This window comes from Podarcis filfolensis (genome assembly GCF_964270895.1).
Source record: "Podarcis filfolensis genome assembly, chromosome: 1".
NCBI lineage: Eukaryota > Metazoa > Chordata > Lepidosauria > Squamata > Lacertidae > Podarcis > Podarcis filfolensis.
The window spans coordinates 126,623,439-126,645,054 of NC_139604.1; the positions used below are offsets into that span (position 1 = coordinate 126,623,439).

General features: G+C 46.4%; 1 protein-coding gene across 1 annotated transcript in view; it reads left to right on the plus strand.

The window, feature by feature from the left end:
* Nucleotides 1-21,616, plus strand: part of KCNH5 (potassium voltage-gated channel subfamily H member 5) — a 196,143-nt gene that overhangs the window by 93,267 nt on the left and 81,260 nt on the right. Inside the window, exon 8 of the mRNA XM_083611785.1 lies at nt 21,228-21,427. Within this exon, the coding sequence (XP_083467911.1) occupies nt 21,228-21,427 (200 nt within the window). The remainder of the gene's footprint in view (nt 1-21,227; nt 21,428-21,616) is intronic.

The window sequence follows — 21,616 nt, forward strand, 5'->3', positions numbered from 1 at the left end:
GGTGTAGCAAGTAAAATCTGAGTGCCACTTGAAATTTGCTATATGCATGTGTATTTATGCCCACATAAATACAATTGCCAACCAGGCACTTGCCTGTAGGAGGTAAATTTCGCTGCCTGCCTGATGACCAGCGAGTCTTCCATGAGCCCTAAATATTTAGAGACAGGTATATTCCAATGTATATTCTCATCTTAAAAAGTAGGTATATTCTCATCTTCAAAAAGGTATATTCTCATCTTAAAAAGTAGAGACATCACCTTGCCAACAAAGGTCCGTATAGTAAAAGCTATGGTTTTCCCAGTAGTGATGTATGGAAGTGAAAGCTGGACCATAAAGAAGGCTGATCGCCAAAGAACTGATGCTTTTGACTTATGGTGCTGGAGGAGACTCTTGAGAGTCCCATGGACTGCAAGAAGATCAAACCTATCCATTCTGAAGAAAATCAGCCCTGAGTGCTCACTGGAAGGACAGATCGTGCAGCTGAGGCTCCAATACTTTGGCCACCTCATGAGAAGAGAAGACTCCCTGGAAAAGACCCTGATGTTGGGAAAGATGGAGGGCACAAGGAGAAGGGGACGACAGAGGACGAGATGGTTGGACAGTGTTCTCGAAGCTACCAGCATGAGTTTGACCAAACTGCGGGAGGCAGTGGAAGACAGGAGTGCCTGGCGTGCTCTGGTCCATGGGGTCACGAAGAGTCGGACACAACTAAACGACAACAACAACATATTCCAATGCTGGTGCTCGCTCTGTATAGAGCTCATCCAAGTGGGAATCTGGAGGCAGAAATCCAAAGCTTCAGAAGGGGGAGAGGACCACAGCTCAGCAACAGAGCATCTGTTTTGCATGCAGAAGGTCCCAGGGAGAGAACCCTGGAGATCTACCGTCAATCTGTGTCGGCAGTACTGAGCTAAGTGTGCTAATCATTTGTCTGCTAAATTTTACCCAACCTTTTTCAAGTGTAGCTGGGCTAGGATCCCGCCACTGATTGAGGAAATGGCCACATTTTGTCTAAAGGGTGGGCTGGCCCTGAATGTAGGACACATGGTCCCCCTACCTTGGGCATAGGGGACATGTGGCCCTCTGCAGTTGCCACAATCTGGGGCATGGGAGGCAAGAGTCCAGGGCTGGCACACTGGGGCTGGAATAAGGGCACTGGTACTGGTAGCAGAAGCAGTCTAATTGATGGGTCCACAGTCAGGAACAAGTCCAATGGAGGAGGTCAGGATGCAGGATAACTGGAACGAGAGCGGGAGCAGACTACAGTTAGGCAGGAGACCACATTGCTGTGGCCAAGACCAAGGCTGAAATGCAGGTGTAGTGGTTAAGAGTGGTAGTCTTGCAATCTGGGGAACCGGGTTCACATCTCCGCTCCTCCACATGCAGCTGCTGGATGACCTTGGGCCAGTCACACTTCTCTGAAGTCTCTCAGCCCCACTCACCTCACAGAGTGTTTGTTGTGGGGGAGGAAGGGAAAGCAGAATGTTAGCCGCTTTGAGACTCCTTCGGGTAGTGATAAAGCAGGATATCAAATCCAAACTCTTCTTCTTCTTCCTTCTGAGGTTGCCCCCAGCTGCAGCACATCACATCATCTGACTGCACCTGCCAGCCTTCACCAGATTCCCCTAAGGCAAGCACAACCAAGGCCTGGTTCCTGCAAACACTTACAATGCTCATGACCTGGCTCCTGGAAACCCTCAAGGTCCTCATTACACACTGTGACTTTCTGCTTCTCCCCTATGGTCCCTTTCCACCCTTCCTCCCTCTCTCTTTCTCTCTGTCCCCGTTGGGACTCTGATCAAGGTAGCAAAGCTCAGAAGAGTTCCTCTCCCTCTGCAGCCTCCAGGTGCCTCTCCCACTGGGACGTTAAGCTTGCTCTGTCGTGTTCAGATGGCCTGGAACTCATAGGAATAAGAATCGGGAAGCAGCTGAAGCTTCACAGATGTTGTGATGAATTCAAGGTCACACTACAGTGGTACCTCGGGTTAAGAACTTAATTTGTTCCGGAGGTCCGTTCTTAACCTGAAACTGTTCTTAACCTGAAGCACCACTTTAGCCCATGGGGCCTCCCACTGCCGCTGAGCCACCGCTGCACAATTTCTGTTCTCATCCTGAAGCAAAGTTCTTAACCTGAGGTAATATTTCTGGGATAGCGGAGTCTGTAACCTGAAGCATATGCAACCTGAAGCGAGGTACCATTGTATTATTACCACTTTCTGTGCACACACATCAGCTCTCCAGACATATGACCCTCCCTTCCCTGGCCTGCCGTTCTTGGGCATCTTCCAATCCTAATTTGGTGTGGGGAGGTGCAGGAGTACTGGCTACCAACAACGTTGCTCCCGCAACTTGGGGCTGGCTGGCTTTTATCTGCCCCAAGGCATAGGGCGGCCCCGGTTCACAGGTGACTCGCCTCCCCTGGCCTTAAGGCGAGCACTCCTCCTGCAGGAACTTAGTTCCCTCCGCTGGAGGGTTCCCGGACCCAGAGGCAACCTCAGCTTCCACTGACGGGGCTGAGAGTGGAGCACCTGCAGGCAATGGGTCCTCCATCACCTCAGGAGCCAGAGCAGACTCAGCTGGTGCCTGCACCTGAGGATCCAGCACAGGTGAGGACCCTTCAGGCTCATGCCCCAGCCTCAGCTGGTTCTGGAGGCGGGGAATCCTGTGCAGGCTGGGATTCCTCAGGTTCAGCCTCCGAGTCCGAATCCCAGGCCATCACAGACAGGGTTCATTAAGTGATTCCTGCCCATTCAGTTCCACGTGTTGGTTCCTTCCTGGTTAATACCCAGAAGCAAGACTCCTATTTTTCCTTTCAGAATCCCCCTTGACTTTTCAATGTAGCATAAGCCTTGGGGTGGATTCGCCTATAGAATCCAAAGTTGCATTCTGGTTTAGCAACTTGCACCTGCATGATGTTGATGCCTGAGGCACCTACTGCCTCCATTGCCCACCCCCCACCATGGATGCAGGTGAGGTTTGGAGTCCCCGCCCTCTTCCCGTGACCCCCATGCTGACAAAGGAAGAGCTGTTGTTGTTGTTTAGTCGTTTAGTTGTGTCTGACTCTTCGTGACCCCATGGACCAGAACACGCCAGGCACTCCTGTCTTCCACTGCCTCCCGCAGTTTGGTCAAACTCATGCTGGTAGCTTCGAGAACACTGTCCAACCATCTCGTCCTCTGTCGTCCCCTTCTCCTTGTGCCCTCCATCTTTCCCAACATCAGGGTCTTTTCCAGGGAGTCTTCTCTTCTCATGAGGTGGCCAAAGTATTAGAGCCTCAGCTTCAGGATCTGTCCTTCCAGTGAGCACTCAGGGCTGATTTCCTTCAGAATGGATAGGTTTGATCTTCTTGCAGTCCATGGGACTCTCAAGAGTCTCCTCCAGAGCGCAAATTGTCTGCTGTTTTGGCTTTACCTGGTGGCCTCGCAAGCCGAGGGCAGCCAGGTTTATGTAATTCCTGCTGAGACTTTATACCTGTGCTCCCCAGCTCTGCTCACATGGAAAGGAACGTGCTTTAAAAGGGAGCCTATAAATATCTGTTCACTTATTTGTGAATCTGTACTCCCTGGAACGGCTTCACGAGCATCAGCATATTGTTACCTGGGTTTTTACGAGGAACAGCTGCCATATGTTTGCCCCGCTAGGTAATCAAAAGGAAAAGCCAATTACAGCGGCAGCGTTGCAGACATTAAATATGAAATACACGGCAAGAAGCCGTAAGAGATGCCCGCAGTTTAGTAATCGCACAGTTTTGCCATCAGTTTTAACCAACCCTCTCGTCTTTTTGATCCCTCTAAAACTCATCATAGCATTAATTAACTGCACTGACATCTGATGGTCGTCATTGTTTTGCTGCTACAGAACGATCTGTCCTCTGGTTTGACGAAGACGACTCATTAGTGGAAGTCGGAACAGAGTGGGGGGGGGGGAGAGAAATTGCATTTCAAGGGAATCCACCTGAATCACACTCTCCAAAATAATATGTGAACCAAAAACACAGCCGTCCTTTGACATTTTGCACTTCTCTGAATTATGCGGTGCATTTATCTCGCTGGGTAATGTGTGCAAAAATGCACATGCTAGGGTGAAGTGTGCATAGAAATGCATATAACAGTGAAAAATGACACACACACACACACACACACACACAACGTATATCGGGGAAATTGCTTTGCGAAAAATGTGTTAATTGGGCAAGACTGCATACCAAAAATATTTGTTATCAGGAGAAACATACACTAATATGCTGATTAATTATGACAAGAATCTTTTTGTAAAAATTGATGTGGAAATGTGGAGAACTCAATTGATGATTAGAAAAAATGAGAAACTGAGAGAAACCAAAATGGGCAAACTTACGCATTCCTGGAAAAGAAAGTGCAAACACACAAGAGGGGAAAGAGCAAATTTGCACCTGAGAAACCCAAATCTTATACTCTAAATCAACTGTGCAAATCGCATACTTCTATTAGGGCTGAGCCCAAACACATCACAGGGTGGCTAATTTTCTTTTGCAAACATTTTTGACAGAAAAGTTTGTCCTTCTTAATGATTTTGCAGAAATAAAATAAATAAAACTGAATGCCCGTTTATACTGACGTCTTTGAGTTTCAGTGATGTCATCATTAGCCAGATCTGATTGGGGTGCCATCCTATGTGACAGTCAAAAAGCATTACCTTTCCCAACTGATCTCATTTACCCTCAGAGATAACAAGATGTGGCAGGTAGTGGCGCCCGCCCTGTGGTAGGCCCTCCCACCAGATGTTATTATTATTATTAATTAATTAATATTTTTATTAAGAATTTCAACACAATAATTTTAACAAAAATACACCATCCACATTATTATTATTTCCCCCCATTTTCCCCCACCTCCTCCCCCCCTGAACATATACCCACCCTCCCTTCCCCACCCCCTGACTTCCCTCAGCTCCTATCTCTGGTTTCTCAGCATATATTTTTATCTGCGTGTTATAAAATTGTATAGATCCTTAATTTATCTATCTGCATATTACCAATAAAAATTTTGTGAATGTTTATTCAAAACCTGCCAAAGAGTCCAGTTCGTATTGTTATTTCTTCAAGTATTTCGTAAAAGGTTCCCATTCATCTTTAAAGTCACAGTTATCCTTGTCACGTTGTTTGTGTGTCAGTTTTGCCAATTCCACATAATCCATCAATTTTTCTTGCCACAGTTTTTTCGTCGGGGTTCCTTTATTCTTCCATCCTTGTGCTATTAAGATTCTTGCCACTGTTGTCGTATTGTTATTATTATTAAGATGTAGCCAAACCTGTAAGGGATGCGGGTGGCGCTGTGGGTTAAGCCACAGAGCCTAGGGCTTGCCGATCAGAAGGTCGGTTGTTCGAATCCCGTGACGGGGTGAGCTCCCGTTGCTCGGTCCCTGCTCCTGCCAACCTAGCAGTTTGAAAGCATGTCAAAGTGCAAGTAGATAAATAGGTACCGCTCCAGCGGGAAGGTAAACGGCGTTTCCGTTCGCTGCTCTGGTTCGCCAGAAGCGGCTTAGTCATGCTGGCCACATGACCTGGAAACTGTACGCCAGCTCCCTCGGCCAATAAAGCGAGATGAGCACCGCAACTGCAGAGTCGGTCACAACTGGACCTAATGATCAGGGGTCCCTTTACCTTTACTTTAGCCAAACCTGTGCCATTATCCTTCTTGCCATGATGGACTGGGATCACTAATATGACAAATCTGGGGGAGGGAAGAGAGAATAATCAAAACTTTGAACTGTTCCAACATGCCTTCCCCACCCAACTCTCTTCCCAAGATCTTTAGAAACCCACCAGAAACCTCTTTGCAACTTTCACCCATTATGAAACCCTTGGGAAATCGCTTTTGTAGTCCACATTCCTGCAGATGGATGGATGGATAGAAAGTTTGAAAATGACTGAAGTAATGCATCAATGCATGTTCCTATATCCCTGTTTGTGCTTTAATAGGCAGACAGATTTGTTTTCCAGCGTGGGAGTTGTGGATTCGGGAGCCTGCCTGGGGCGACTACCTTGTCACCCAATTTCCCTCAAAATATGACAAGGGCTGTGTGTCCAAGTCTGAAAATTTGCTGGGAATAAATTAAAAGAGCGGCACAGCAGCCCATCCCAGGAAATTTTTTTTTTTTTAAAGCTTGGCTTGCTGGGCTCTCCTGAGCGGCACTGATGACAGCTGCCAGAATGACTCATGGAACTTTTTGATGGAAGCAGCTAATGTTGACCCCGTTGGCTTTTGGGCTGCCCTACAAGAGTGACACCGTGTCCCCCTTTGTGTCTCATGCTTATTACCTGTGACATCCCTGGCACAGCAAGGAAGGTGGCAGAACAAACATGACATGGCTTTAATCCACAGATGTCAGTCGTGGCTCAGTAGCGATACCAGAGACAAGCACATTCTGCAGAAGCTGGTATATATATTTCTCCCCTCCCAGGCTTTGGACAGAAAACCAACTTGCTAGTTTCTCATGACGTTAATGCTGCTGAGCGCTTGGCAAATGCAATTTAGATTGGCACTGCCAGACAAAGTGAAGCAAACGTAACTGGCAAGGTGTGCGTTTGTGTGTCAATGGCGATTGACAGTGGTTGGGATGCTTTTTAAAGAAGAGTGGAAATGATAGGGGAAGGGAAATGATTTAAAAACAAGTGTTTAAAACATTCAAAAAAAATAAAAAGTAATGATAAAAGGTAAAGGTAAAGGGACCCCTGACCGTTAGGTCCAGTCGTGGCCGACTCTGGGGTTGCGGTGCTCATCTCACTTTATTGGCCAAGGGAGCCGGACATGTGGCCAGCATGACGAAGCCGCTTCTGGCGAACCAGAGCAGTGCACAGAAATGCCGTTTACCTTCCCGCCGGAGCAGTACCTATTTATCTACTTGTACTTTGACGTGCTTTCGAACTGCTAGGTTGGCGGGAGCAGGGACCGAGCAACTGGAGCTCACCCCGTCACGGGGATTCGAACCACCGACCTTCTGATCGGCAAGCCCTAGGCTCTGTGGTTTAACCCACAGTGCCACCCGCATAATGATAAACCAGATTAAAACACATGTCAACATTCTACATTGAATCATGGAATTGTAGAGTTGGAAGGGACCCCAAGGCTCATGTCCATGAATCCAGACTCTGCTTAAAAACCTCCAAGGAAGGAGAGTCCACCACCTTCCGACGGGTAGACTGTTGAACAGCTCTTACTGCCAGAAAGTTCTTCCTGATGTTGAGTTGCAATCTCCTTTCTTGTAACTTGAACTTGGTTCAAGTCCTACCCTCTGAAGCAGGAGAAAGCAAGCTTGGTTTTTTTTAGCAGGCACCGATAATAGTACAGCGAAGGCCCCTGCCTGATGCTGATAACTAAAGTATAGGCCCATCCACACTGAAAGATGGATTTCTTACAAATGTGGGGAAGGAATTGTATGGCACTTGGAACAGATCAAAGAGGTCGAGTGGGAATATTGGGGTAAGGCCATCTCGTGAGTAAATGATCCCAAACTGTTAAGGGCTTTGTTGTCAGGCTTCAGGGAATCTGTTCCTGCCCTGTGGCAGTAACAGAAAATCAAATGAAAGAAGCGTCTTACCGGTTAGAATCTTTAATAATCACAGTGAGAGAACAAATAACACATGGCGGTGTTCCCAGTTAAGGTTCACTCTCCCTGCTCCGTCCCTATTAATCTATGTCACTCCTACGTCTTGTAACCTGAGCTTGTACCCTCTGCATTTTCTGTTCTAACACTTTCTGAGCTCTCCGTGTCCTTGGAGAAGACGGGTGAATGCTGTCCAGAGACTGTGAATCGGTTAATTCTCTTCCAGTGTTTCTTCTGCTAGCTGTTCCCCATCCAGTATTTCCCAGCTTCTGCCTTCTGAACTATGCCCCTCTGCAAACCACTGTTCCAAATCTATACTGTCCTCCTGCTCCTGGGAAGATTCAGGAGCAGGAGCAGGAGGAGGGGGTGGCTCCCACCATTCCTCCTCAGTGCAGCCCTCCTCAGCACAGTCCCTGACATTTATATACTAACAATAGCACCTTGAACTTGTCCTGGCAGTCTTGGCCCAGAACTTGATTAGTCCCTGTTGTTCAAGCGAAAGGAGACAGCATTCGCTAGCACGCTTGGTGGCATGTAAAGAACATCGGCATCTATATCTACACCACATGAGTGCATGTGCAGAAGCCCCATGTGGTTATGGCCGCATAAGTGAGATTTCAAACTGGGTTGCATGCCCCTCCCCTCCTTGCTTTGAACAGGGAGAGAGGAGTCAAGGCCGAGGTGTTTCAGATAGGTTCATTATACTCTTCGCAAGCCTTTTAAGGCTAATCTAATATCGAGGAAGCCTTCGGGCAAAGGAAATAATTATGGAGATATGATGGCAGTGAGGTCAGCATCTGGGGGAGAAGACTGACAACAGAGCGTAGGGTTGTTTGAGTCATGGCTATGATGATTGTGATGCAGCCTGCATCGCGCGCCATATGTTATATCCAAATTGGATAAGAAGGGGGAGGTGTGTAATAGAGACTCTTCATGTTGCATATGAAAAATCTAGCAGGCCGATCTGAAATTGAAGCAAACGAGCCTGAATGAGGCAAAAGCTGAAATGTTCAAGTGACGTCTACTCAATTTCACTGTGAGTTGATCACCAGAAGGCTCAGGGGTATCCACAATGACCAGAAATGTGGTTCTCCACTGAAAGCAGTTCCATGAAGTTTTGCATCATTTAATTGACTGTTGGGGAGTTCTTCCGCCAGTGAGATTCCTGCATTCCAGGCGGTTGGACTAGATGACCTTTGGGTACCTTCCAACTCTAAGATTCTGTTATTCTTTTCTTCCTTTTTCTTCTGGTTGCAAGTGCATTTAAGAAACAACAACCACCAGCAGAAGAGCTGGGATACCTGAGTAGCTTACACTGATGTGTGCACTGTTTAATAATAATAATAATAAATTTTATTTATACCCCGCCCTCCCCTGCGAGAGCCGGGCTCAGGGCGGCTAACACCAGTAAAATTACAGTAAAACCATAATAGGAAAAAACAACAACACCAATTTAAAATACAGGTTAAAATGCAATTTAAAATGCAGCCTCATTTTAAAAGTAGCCCATAGATCAAAACCACAAGGGGAGGGAAACATAAGGGTCAGACTGAGTCCAAACCAAAGGCCAGGCAGAACAGCTCTGTCTTGCAGGCCCTGCGGAAAGATGTCAAGCCCCGTAGGGCCCTATCTCTTGTGACAGAGCGTTCCACCAAGTCGGAGCCAGTACTGAAAAGGCCCTGGCCCTAGTTGAGACCAATCTAACCACCTTGCAACCTGGGACCTCCAAAATGTTGTCATTTGTGGACCTTAAGGTCCTCCGTGGGGCATACCAGGAGAGGCGGTCCTGTAGGTACGTGGGTCCTAGGCCGTTGCAGTTTTAGGGGGTTGAGTGTCCTATTATACAGGTGACCATCCTCTTGCGGATAAGAGTCCTAAATATATGTAATGAAAGTGCCAGGCGAGCCTTATTGCAAGGAGCATTCCACAAATGGGGAGCCACTGCAGAAAAGGCCTGTCCTTGTGCTGCCACTCTCATTTCTAGAAGGTGTTGTAAGTCTTCGTAGAATTGGTCAATTTCAGTTTCTTCAGCACCAGTAGTTGGTGCATAAACTTGGATTACTGTGATGTTAAAAGGTCTGCCTTGGATTCGTATCGAGATCATTCTATCATTTTTGAGATTGCATCCCTGTACAGCTTTTGCCACTCTTTTGTTGACTATGAGGGCCACTCCATTTCTTTTACGGGATTCTTGCCCACAGTAGTAGATATGATGGTCATCCGAACTGAATTCGCCCATTCCCGTCCATTTTAGTTCACTGATGCCCAGGATGTCAATATTTATTCTTGCCATCTCATTTTTGACCACATCCAACTTACCCAGGTTCATGGTTCTTACATTCCAGGTTCCTATGCAATATTTTTCTTTACAGCATTGGACTTTCCTTTCACTTCCAGGCGTATCCGCAACTGAGCGTCCTTTCGGCTTTGGCCAGCCGCTTCATCAGCTCTGAATCTACTTGTACTTGTCTTCTGCTCTTCCCCAGTAGCATGTTGGACGCCTTCCGACCTGAGGGGCTCATCTTCCAGCGTCATAACTTTTATATGCCTGTTGTCTTTGTCCATGGAGTTTTCTTGGCAGGGATACTGGAGTGGCTTGCCGGTTCCTGCTCCAGGTGGATCACGTTTGGTCAAAACTCTCCGCTATGACCTGTCCATCTTGGGTGGCCCTGCACGGCATAGCTCACAGCTTCTCTGAGTTATTCAAGCCCCTTTGCCATGGCAAGGCAGTGATCCATGAAGGGGAGGCACTGTGTACTATTCTGCTTTACCACACCTTATGAAAGCATGTTTTGGAACTGGGAAAGGTTCATAAGAGAATCTGCAAACCATGTGGGACTTCATCTCCTGCACCAACCAAACCACAGTCTGCTTTCTGGTAGTTCCCCATTTGGGATTAGCCCTCTAACCAGATCCTTTGTTTTTGACCTTGCTCACACAGAAAGCCTGCTCACACCATCTGCTATAGAAAATAATGCACACACACACCCAATCTGATTTTGGCCCTAATGTGGTGCTTTGGGGGGATACCAGACCTGGCTCTGCCCCCCACCGAAATGGGGGGGCATTGCAAATTCATGTGGTTAGAGGGGGAGGGAGAAGAGTTTAAAACCCCATTTAAATATATGATCAGGAGGGAGGGAGAAAGAGAGGCATGTCTGCTCCCCCCCCCCCCCGGTGTTTTTAAACGTGTTTGTATTTTTCTTTTTGTGTCTGTTGTGTATGATTAATTACTGTTCAAGTTAATAACCATAAAGTTTACAGGGAAGTAAAATAAACAGCACAGTTTTAAAGCGGTTAATGTTCATCATAAAGAAACCTCCATCAAAAGGCAAATGTCGAACAAACTGTACTCACTGATAATACTATTTCACTCCCATTCTGACATCTCAGTCAATTAAATAAAATAAAATTCAGTGAATGTAACCTCTAAAAATCAAAGCCAATCTGAGATGGCAGGAATCGTAGAATTGTAGTAGTTCTGTTGACAAAATTGTATAAAAGAAAACCAGATTCAGATTCAGGTAGGTAGCGATGTTGGTCTGACGCAGTCGGTATATATAAAATAAAATAAAAAACCCCACCCCACCCACTATATACAAGGGTCTTGTGACTTCTGTTTCAGTGTATCTGAAGAAGTGTGCATGCACACAAAAGCTTATACCAAGAACAACCTTAGTTGGTCTCTATGGTGCTACTGGACAATTTATTTTATATATATATATATATATATATATTTCAAAAGAAAACCAGTTTGCCCACAATTTGCTCCTACAGTCTCTTGTTGCTTTTGCTGTTAAATGGAATGTTAAAGGTAAAGGGACCCCTGACCATTAGGTCCAGTTGTGGCCAACTCTGGGGTTCCAGCGCACATCTCGCTTTATTGGCTGAGGGAGCCGGCGTACAGCTTCTGGGTCATGTGGCCAGCATGACTAAGCCGCTTCTGGCGAACCAGAGCAGCGCACGGAAACGCCGTTTACCTTCCTGCCAGATCGGTACCTATTTATCTACTTGCACTTTGATGTGCTTTCGAACTGCTAGGTTGGCAGGAGCAGGGACCGAGCAACGGGAGCTCACCCCGTCACAGGGATTCGAACCGCCGACCTTCTGATCGGCAAGCCCTAGGCTCTGTGGTTAATGCACAGTGCCACCCGCGTCCCAATGGAATGTTAAGACCCTGATAAAACATGTGTTGGGGTGCAAGCTTGTGCCTCTTTTTCTGCCTCCTCCTTGACACCAGATTGCTTTCTGCTTTTGACGGACCTGCATCAATCCAGCTGGTCGTGATCCAACCGGGTTGATTCAGGGCTGCTTCAACCTGATCCAGTTGCATTCCGGGTTAATTTGAATTGGTCCGATTTGGTTTGTGGGATCCAGGATGTGGCCAGATCCAGTGCTCAGCCCTAAAAATTAAGCACTTGGCTCTTCTCACAATCACTTTCTCTCCAAGCCAAGAAAAGAAGATTCACCTGCTTAATTTTTGTCTGTCGGCTGGCTGTATATTAGCATTAGAAAACACACTCGTAATTACCTAATAGATCTATTTTTTTTTTGCCAATTCCAGGCTCAGCATCTGTGGACAGCGATGAGGATTTCAGCTGTGTAGCTATTTTAATTGTGATTTCAATAATCCTATCGGAGGGGGATGTGGTTGTATCAGCCAGGTCTGACTCTGAGTGTATATACCGGCTGCATTCACATGGCAGCTTATTCTATTTCCCTGACATTTCCCTAACTTTTAATTTCCACATTATTTTTGACCTTTCACACGGCATATAAGCCACTTCTGGAAATCTAGCAATATATAGCAAATGTTCAATGTAGAGTTCCATGTTATTTGCCTCCAGGAAAAAAAACTGTTTGCAAATAACACCGAAATGTACATTGAATGTGCGCTATATTCCGCTAGATTTCCGCAAGTGGCTTTTACGCTGTGTGAAAGCTCAAAAGATAATGTGGAAACTGAGAAAAATATTGGAAAAATAGAATAAACTGTTGTAAGAATGCAGCCAGATTCTGCAGAACAAGAGGAAAGTCTGTCTCGGACAGTCTGTCGCAAAGAGAGAAGCAGGTCTCCTTTAAAAACGAAAGCATGTTAAAGATATCAATTAGCTAAATGCTAACTACAGCAGCACAGCTTCCAGCCAGGTCTGGAATCGCTATAGAATCATAGAATTGTAGAGTTGGGATGGACCCAAGGGTCATCTAGTCCAACCCCCTGCAATGCAGTAATCTCAGCTAAAGCATCCATGACAGATGGTCATCTAACCTCTGTTTAAAGGAAAGTCCACCACCTCCCAAGGAAGACCATTCTACTGTCAAAAAAGCTCTTACTGCTGGAAAGCTCTTCTTGGTGTTTAGTCGGAATCTCCTTTCTTGTAACTTTAAGCCATTGGTTCGACTCCAAAGCAGGGGAAAACAAGCTTGTTTCCCCTTCCAATTGACAACCCTTCAGATATATGAAGATGACGATGATGATTAATAATAATAATAATAATTTATACCCTGCCCATCTGGCTGGGTTTCCCTGGCCACTCTGGACGGCTTCCAACAGAATATTAAAAACAGGATAAAACATCAAACATTAAAAACTTCCCTAAACAGGGTTGCCTTCAGATGTCTTCTAAAAGTTAGAGAGTTGTTTCTTTCCTTGACATCTGATGGGAGGGTGTTCCACAGGGTGGGCGCCGTTAAAGAGAAGGCCCTCTGCCTGGTTCCCTGTAACCTCACTTCTCTCAGTGAGGGAACTGCCAGAAGGCCCTTGGTACTGAACCTCAGTGTCCGGGCTGGATGATGGGGGTGTAGATCATGGGTAGGCAAACTAAGGCCTGGGGGCCGAATCTGGCCCAATTGCCTTCTAAATCTGGCCCGCGGATGGTCTGGGAATCAGCATGTTTTTACATGAGTAGAATGTGTCCTTTTATTTAAAACGCATCTCTGGGTTATTTGTGGGGCATAGGAATTCGTTCATTTCCCCCCAAAATATAGTCCGGCCCCCCACAAGGTCTGAAGGACAGTGGACTGGCCCCCTGCTGAAAAAAGTTTGCTGACCCCTGGTGTAGACGCTCCTTCAGGTATACAAGACTGAGGCTGTTTAGGGCTTTAAAGGTCAGCATCAACACTTGGTGTTGATATGGCTATCATATCTCCTCTCAGTCTCTTTTCCAGGCTAAACATACCCAGCTCCTTCAACTGTTCCTCATATGGCTTGGTTTCCAGATCCTTGATGGGAAATGCTTGGGGGCACAAAAATGGAGGACCGAGGAGGGTCACCTGGGTGCGTGGGGGGGAGTGAAAATGTCCCTATTTTTATCTGAGGAACATTGGAGGGTATGAGATGCTCTTCCACTGAGCCACAGCCCCCCCCTGCCAGCCCTCCTGTAGAGATTCTGAGCTTCAGTTCCATCTGCTGTTTCCCCTTAAATTGCTCTCACCTCACTTAATAGGAATCCGGGAAGCACTGCATGCTAATGCATTGTAAATGTTGCAATATGCTTCCCATTTAGGACACTACGTGCCAGTATTAAGGAAGATCTTCAATTCTGCTTGGAAAACTATAGGAAGTCAGTGCTGTATGCTTTTCCTCTTTTTTGTTTGGTTAGGTGTGTGTGTCTTGGGCCAATCCCAGTTTTTAGTGCTGCTAGGAAGCACCGTGGAGAGCATTTAGTTCTTCTGTATAAATCTCCATTAAAAAACACCTCTGTCGAAACACTTTGCCCATTAGAGGATATTATTAACCTGGTGCTATTTTGCTTATTTTTAATAGAGGCAATTTGGAGCATAAATTGTGGAGTTTCCAGAGCGTAAAGTCGGGGAGTTCTTTGAGTGTTACGATGATATCCTTGCTACTGAAGGCTATTTAGCTAACTCTGCTAAGTATTCCATGCATACTTTCAACCTCAGAAAGACTCAGCTCATTATTTTATTCAGAATAGTTGGCTAATGCAATACAGCAGCAAGTATCTTAGGATAAAACGACAATAACCACCTAATGGCAATTTCCTGATTAATTTGCGGTAAGGAGGCATGTTGGAGAAAACAAAGTGATTTCTCACAACTTCCACAAACTGGGGTTGGGCGGGTTGGGTCCTAATGAGTCTCATTGCATTATGGATGAGATCCAGTTGTGCCCCCCCCCCAGCAGAGCAGTTGTCTGCTTGTGCTACAGAACCTCCCCTTCCTCTCCCCCCTATGCAGCCCCCTGAGGACACCCCAAATCTTCTCCAGAAGGCTGCTCTACCCTTCGAAGCACAGATGGCAGGGCCGCCTCACCCATGAGGCAGAATAAGGCAGCTGCCTCGGGTGGTGAAATCCCACGGGGCGGGACTGCCAGAGAAGCGGGGAGAAGCAGTGTCTGCCAGTGAGATCTTGTGAGATGTCGCAAGAGTTCCATGAGATCTCACCAGAAGATGCTTCAGCAGTGGGCAGCATTTAGCCCCAGTTCCTTGGTTCCCCCTTCTAAAAACGGTCCATTTTAGAGTCAGTTACCTATCGAATCTCCAGCCGGCATCACTTAGATTCACTTTTATTGAGCTGCGTTTTCAAGTTATGCCCTCCGCCATCCTAGACGGATGATATAACAGGGTACCATATGAAGACAGCCTCTGTATATGTGGGCAACCGCAGGTTGAAGGCATCTTGCACTATTTACTGTATTGCTCACTATACATTGGGCCCAGGAGGTGCTTTCTCGCCTTACTATCCATACAGGAAAGATGTCTCTCCCCAGCAGAGAAGGTCCTATGGCTTCTTAGTGATGTAAACGCTTCAGTGACTCATAAAGTAAGGTTACCAGATTTTTTTTCAATGAATCCGGGGACACCTTTCAACTTCAATGGATTTTGTGAAGGGACTGATTTGTAAATCTGGGGACTGTCCTGGGAAACGGGGACGTCTGGGAACCTTATCATAAAGTCGCCATTTTTGCTTTGCCAGCCAAAAAGATCAGAAAGGGAGACACAGAGATCTAAACAGAGACCACCTTCTTCTTCTTCTTCTTCTTCTTCTTCTTCTTCTTCTTCTTCTTCTTCTTCTTCTTCTCCTCCTCCTCCTCCTCCTCCTCCTCCTCCTCCTCCTCCTTCTTCTATCACTTGTAACCGAGTAAGATTGTCTTCCATGAACAAGGTCTTAGCAGTGAGTCCTTAAGTGACTGTGGATTCTGGATCCAATTCTGGATCCCCACGTCCTTCCACAGTGGGGACATAGGTTTCTGGGTGGGAGCTGATCACAGTGAGGGTTTGCCAAAGCATGCCTTCCTCTTAGCACTCTAAGATAGAGACCATTACTTGTGGCGCTACATCCCCTTTGCTTGTATTTATTTTTGATTCAGATTTGTCATGGCCAGTGGCTGGTACAAAAAAGTTATTTGGATTGGCCTCAGACAATGGGATGGGATGGGCTGCCCCTGACAATTGGGAGGGCTCAGGGGTCTATAGGAAGGTTGGGAGAGAAGAAGCCTTATTGAATGAACAGACAGTTCCTCATGTGACAGATCTCCCTAGTATTTATTTATTTGTTATCCACTATAAGGGATGCAGGTGGCGCTGTGGGTTAAACCACAGAGCCTAGGACTTGCCAATCAGAAGGCTGGCGGTTCGAATCCCCGCGACAGGGTGAGCTCCTGCCAACCTAGCAGTTTGAAAGCACGTCAAAGTGCAAGTAGATAAATAGGTACCACTCTGGCAGGAAGGTAAATGGCATTTCCGTGTGCTGCTCTGGTTTGCCAGAAGCGGCTTAGTCATGCCGGCCACATGACCCGGAAGCTGTACGCCGGTTCCCTCAGCCAGTAAAGCGAGATGAGCGCCGCAACCCCAGAGTCGGTCACGACTGGACCTAATGGTCAGGGGTCCCTTTACCTTTACTATAAGGCCACAGGTAATTTCTCTCCGCAAGCTGTCTTCATCTTGTAAGCATTCTGTGTTTAGGGAAGTTTGTCCAGAGTTCTGTAAGGAGAAGGAATCATTGATGAGTTTCCAAAAGCTCATGCAACAAGGGGAGGGGAGTCCTCCCATTGCATTACACATTGCCGCATGTATAACTATCTTCCTGCTGGGCAGAAGTTGTGGTGTGTCTTCAGTTTGGTGAGCTCCTGGCTCTTAGGTGATAGGCTTGTTCCCTTGAGGCTAAGGTGGTTGACCAGGAGAAACCGAGGAAGGCAAAGAACTTGGTGAAGGAAGCCTCTGGGGAGATTATAGCTGTGTGTCCTGCTCCCAGGTTGGCACACCCCTGATGCCATGGAAAAGGTGGGTCTTGGGAAATTGCAGTGTCACTCTGAGGGAGAGGAAAATTATCCCTTAGACCACTGGTTCCCAAACGTTTTGGGGCTACCTCCCCCTTGGTTCCATAAACTCACCCCCAGTTCCCCCTGCCCTGCCCTATAAAAAAACAATTATCAAGAACAGCTGTTTGCACAACCCACAAGATAGTGTTGTTGTTGTTGGCATTTGTCCATCTCAAGAGACAATGGAAGATTGTTGTTGTTGTTGTTTAGTCATTTAGTCATGTCCGACTCTTCGTGACCCCCTGGACCAGAGCACGCCAGGCACTCCTGTCTTCCACTGCCTCCCGCAGTTTGGTCAAACTCATGCTGGTAGCTTCGAGAACACTGTCCAGCCATCTCGTCCTCTGTCGTCCCCTTCTCCTTGTGCCCTCCATCTTCCCCAACATCAGGGTCTTTTCCAGGGAGTCTTCTCTTCTCATGAGGTGGCCAAAGTATTGGAGCCTCAGCTTCAGGATCTGTCCTTCCAGTGAGCACTCAGGGCTGATTTCCTTCAGAATGGATAGGTTGGATCTTCTTGCAGTCCATGGGACTCTCAAGAGTCTCCTCCAGCACCATAATTCAAAAGCATCCATTCTTCGGCAATCAGCCTTCTTTATGGTCCAGCTCTCACTTCCATACATCACTACTACTGGGATGGAAGATAACAACATTCAAAACAGTAACAATTAATTGCAGATCTATTCAAAATTCCAAATTAAACTATTTAGTTCAATTAAAATGTTTAGTTTAATTAAAGTCTGATAGTCACTTACACCTCCAGCCTCCCCTGCTGCCCACTTGCCTCTTGGAGCCCCCAAGGTAATATCATCACGCACACTCCAGGGTTGTTCTCACCCACTTTAAGAAACCACAGTCCTAGAAGGATAATAGGCAGGATGGTCAAAGGCCAGGGGTGATGGGAGTTGTAGTCCAATATCTGGAGGCTGCAGGGTCTCCATCCTTGCTTCAAGAGGACCACGGTTCTCTCTCCCCCACCACTAAGCTACAAAGGAAACATAGTTTCCTGCACACGTTGTTCTTCTTTTCCTTCCTGAAAGGCCAATTTAGAACTGCTGGGAAATGCTGAAACAGCAACGAATCAGTTATTTTCTTTTTAAATAGCCAGAGATGCTCTGCCTGCTTTGTTTGGTAATTGACAAAACGGCCTTCATAGGGTTTTATTGTTGGGTCCCTGCCCAACAGAGCAAAAGCGCTGACGGCAGCATGTGTAGCCAGGGGGACGCACACAAACACAGCTTTGTGGCGCTGGAAGCATCCTTCCAGACCGTCCTGCTCTGAGAGCAAGATCAAGAGTTGAATTTCCCTTTCCTTGATATTGTTGGGATGTGAATAGATGCTAGGGAAGGATACATTCATTAGGCATTATCCTTCCTCACAGTCATGAGTTCAGCAGAGTGCTGTCTCTTTGCAGCTTAAAGGGAAGCTTACTTAGACAGGCTAGTTTTAACCTTTACGTAATCCAGGATGCTTTAAGTCAGACTGGATTTCCCTTGCATTTCCCTCCTTTCTCCCCTTAAAACAATAATCACTCAAGCAGTCTTGCAAAAGGTAACATTCAGTCGCTCAGAATACAGTGTTACCTCGGTTTAAGAACAGTCCGGTTTAAGAACAATTTGGTTTACAAACTCCGCAAAACCGGAAATAATGTCCCGGTTTGCGAACTTTACCTCGGTCTAAGAACGGAATCCGAACGGTGGAAGGGCACCAATGGCAGGAGGCCTCATTAGGGAAAGCGCACCTCGGTTTAAGAACGGTTTCAGTTTAAGAACGGACTTCCGGAACGGATTAAGTTCGTAAACTGAGGTACCACTGTACTTACTGAAGAGTAACTGATATCAGGCAGGCTTAAAATGGCTGTTCAGTTAAAAAAGGGATACAGTGGTACCTCGGGTTACAAATGCTTCAGGTTACAGATGCTTCAGGTTACAGATGCTTCAGGTTACAGACTCCGCTAACCCAGAAATAGTACCTCGAGTTAAGAACTTTGCTTCAGGATAAGAACAGAAATCGTGCTCTGGCAGCGCAGCAGCAGCGGGAGGCCCCATTAGCTAAAGTGGTGCTTCAGGTTAAGAACAGTTTCAGGTTAAGAACGGACATCCGGAATGAATTAAGTTCTTAACCAGAGGTACCACTGTACTTACAGTAAGTCTAGCTAAAAATGTAGCAGATGTTGTCACATTTCTGGCAGAGCAGGGAGAGGAAGAGAGGAAGTGCACAGTGAGAGTGTCTCTCATGGCGTCCTCGCTAGCAAGTTTCCAGGAAAACTCTGTGAGCTTCAGCTGCAATCATGTTCCTATCTAGCAAAACATGGGTTTAGCCACCTCATGAGAAGAGAAGACTCCCTGGAAAAGATCCTGATGTTGGGAAAGATGGAGGGCACAAGGAGAAGGGGACGACAGAGGACAAGATGGTTGGACAGTGTTCTCGAAGCTACCAGCATGAGTTTGACCAAACTGCGAGAGGCAGTGGAAGACAGAACTGCCTGGCATGCTCTGGTCCATGGGGTCACGAAGAGTCGGACACGACTAAACGACTAAACAACAGCAACAACAACAACATAATACTGGACTCAATGAAAAATGAAATACAAATCAAATAAATGTTGTGTTGCGTCTTCGCCTTTGCACCCTTGGGAGTGAGTCCAGATTATTTCATTGGGATGCCTGCAGGTCTTTGGGCCAGGATTGTAGTGGATTTTCTGCTGTGGCTTGAAAATTACAGCGCATTCAGTTCTGCAGAAATCTGATCAACGCCGGGAGATGGAAAAATAGGGCAGCTTTTATAACAGGCAGGCAGCATGTTAAATAAACAGAGTTTAACACACGTCGCTATGTACCAGCCACGAGTGCCCACTTTCAAGCAAAGCTAATTCAAAAATAGCAGAGTTTATATATGCATGCTCCCTCATAACCACCCCCCACACCCTTTCAGGGAAAATAATGTTCCACCGTCATGTTGTTCAGCCCTAAACATTTTCCATTAATTTCAGTGACATTTGCTTGACTCTTCCAACAATTTCAGTGGAATTACAGCTGCAGGTTTTAGAAATGACTGAAAATCTTTGCATGGTGGTTCCCAATACGTCTCAGCAGTATCTGTAATGGCTCAGATGATTAAACCTTTCACATGTTTTGAGAAGCACCAGTTTTTCCACTACACGTTGATACATGCTGTCTTTCGCTTCTGAGGGGGAATAGGTCACCTGGTTGCTTTTTTATGTTTTTATTAAAATATTTTCATGAGTAACAAAAGTACATTCAGTGTTTCTGTTTTCAAACCATAGAGTCCTTCATGCAGGTCAGTTACATTCAGTTTGAGACATTTTTTATATGGGTAGAATGGGGTTGGTGGGGGAAGATAATTGGGGAGACAAAGGGAGGAAATAGGCATGGGGGAGGACAATAAACTTCCATTCTTTTTTGTAATATATGAGCCGAGCGTTTGTGTTAGCGTCACATGGGTTGGTATCCATGGAGGCACAGGTCAAATCTGTGTCCAGGGCAGCTGTTTACCAGCTCCATCTGGTACGTAGGCTGAGACCCTATCTGCCTGCGGACTGTCTCGCCAGAGTGGTGCATGCTCTGGTTATCTCCCGCTTGGACTACTGCAATGCACTCTACGTGGGGCTACCTTTGAAGGTGACTCGGAAACTACAACTAATCCAGAATGCGGCAGCTAGACTGGTGACTGGGGGCGGCCGCCGAGACCATATAAGACCTACATTGGCTCCCAGTACGTTTCCGAGCACAATTCAAAGTGCTGGTGTTGACCTTTAAAGCCCTAAACGGCCTCGGTCCAGTATACCTGAAGGAGCGTCTCCACCCCCATCATTCTGCCCGGACGCTGAGGTCCAGCGCCGAGGGCCTTCTGGCGGTTCCCTCATTGCGAGAAGCAAAGCTACAGGGAACCAGGCAGAGGGCCTTCTCGGTAGTGGCACCCGCCCTGTGGAACGCCCTTCCAGCAGATGTCAAAGCGATAAACAACTACCTGACATTCAGAAGACATCAGGGAAGTTTTTAACGTGTGATATTTTACTGAATTTTTGGTTTCTATGGAAGCCGCCCAGAGTGGCTGGGGAGGCCCAGCCAGATGGGCGGGGTATAAATATTATTATTATTATTATTATTATTATTATTATTATTATTATTATTATTATTTTGCTGGTGGAGGGCAAGAGAGCATCATCATCATCATCATGGTTCCAGAGGCACAGCTGGCATGACTGGCATAGATGGCAGGAATGACTGGCAAAGATGGAGCTTTGCTGCACAGTGCACCCAGTGAAACAAGGAGCACGGCTTGGGCATGTTACGTGAACGCCGACCGTTTAGCGCTTCTAATTCTGCTTCTTGCTCTTTTCCAGCTCTCCTTTATGCAACTATTTTTGGGAACGTCACCACAATTTTCCAACAGATGTACGCCAACACCAACCGCTACCATGAGATGCTGAACAATGTGAGAGATTTCTTAAAGTTGTACCAAGTCCCCAAAGGCCTTAGTGAACGAGTCATGGATTATATTGTCTCCACCTGGTCAATGTCCAAAGGGATCGACACAGAGAAGGTATGATATTTGTGCATTTGTGAGTGTGAGTGTGGTCACGTTAAGCCAATGTGCATTTTCAGGAGTGGTGTAACAATTCAGAATCCCATTCTTATTCATTAAATAATGTTATCATGATGCATACTTGTTTTTTTAAAAGGGTAGAATGGTCTGTGTTCTGTACACCCATGATAGCATGACACAGTTGCA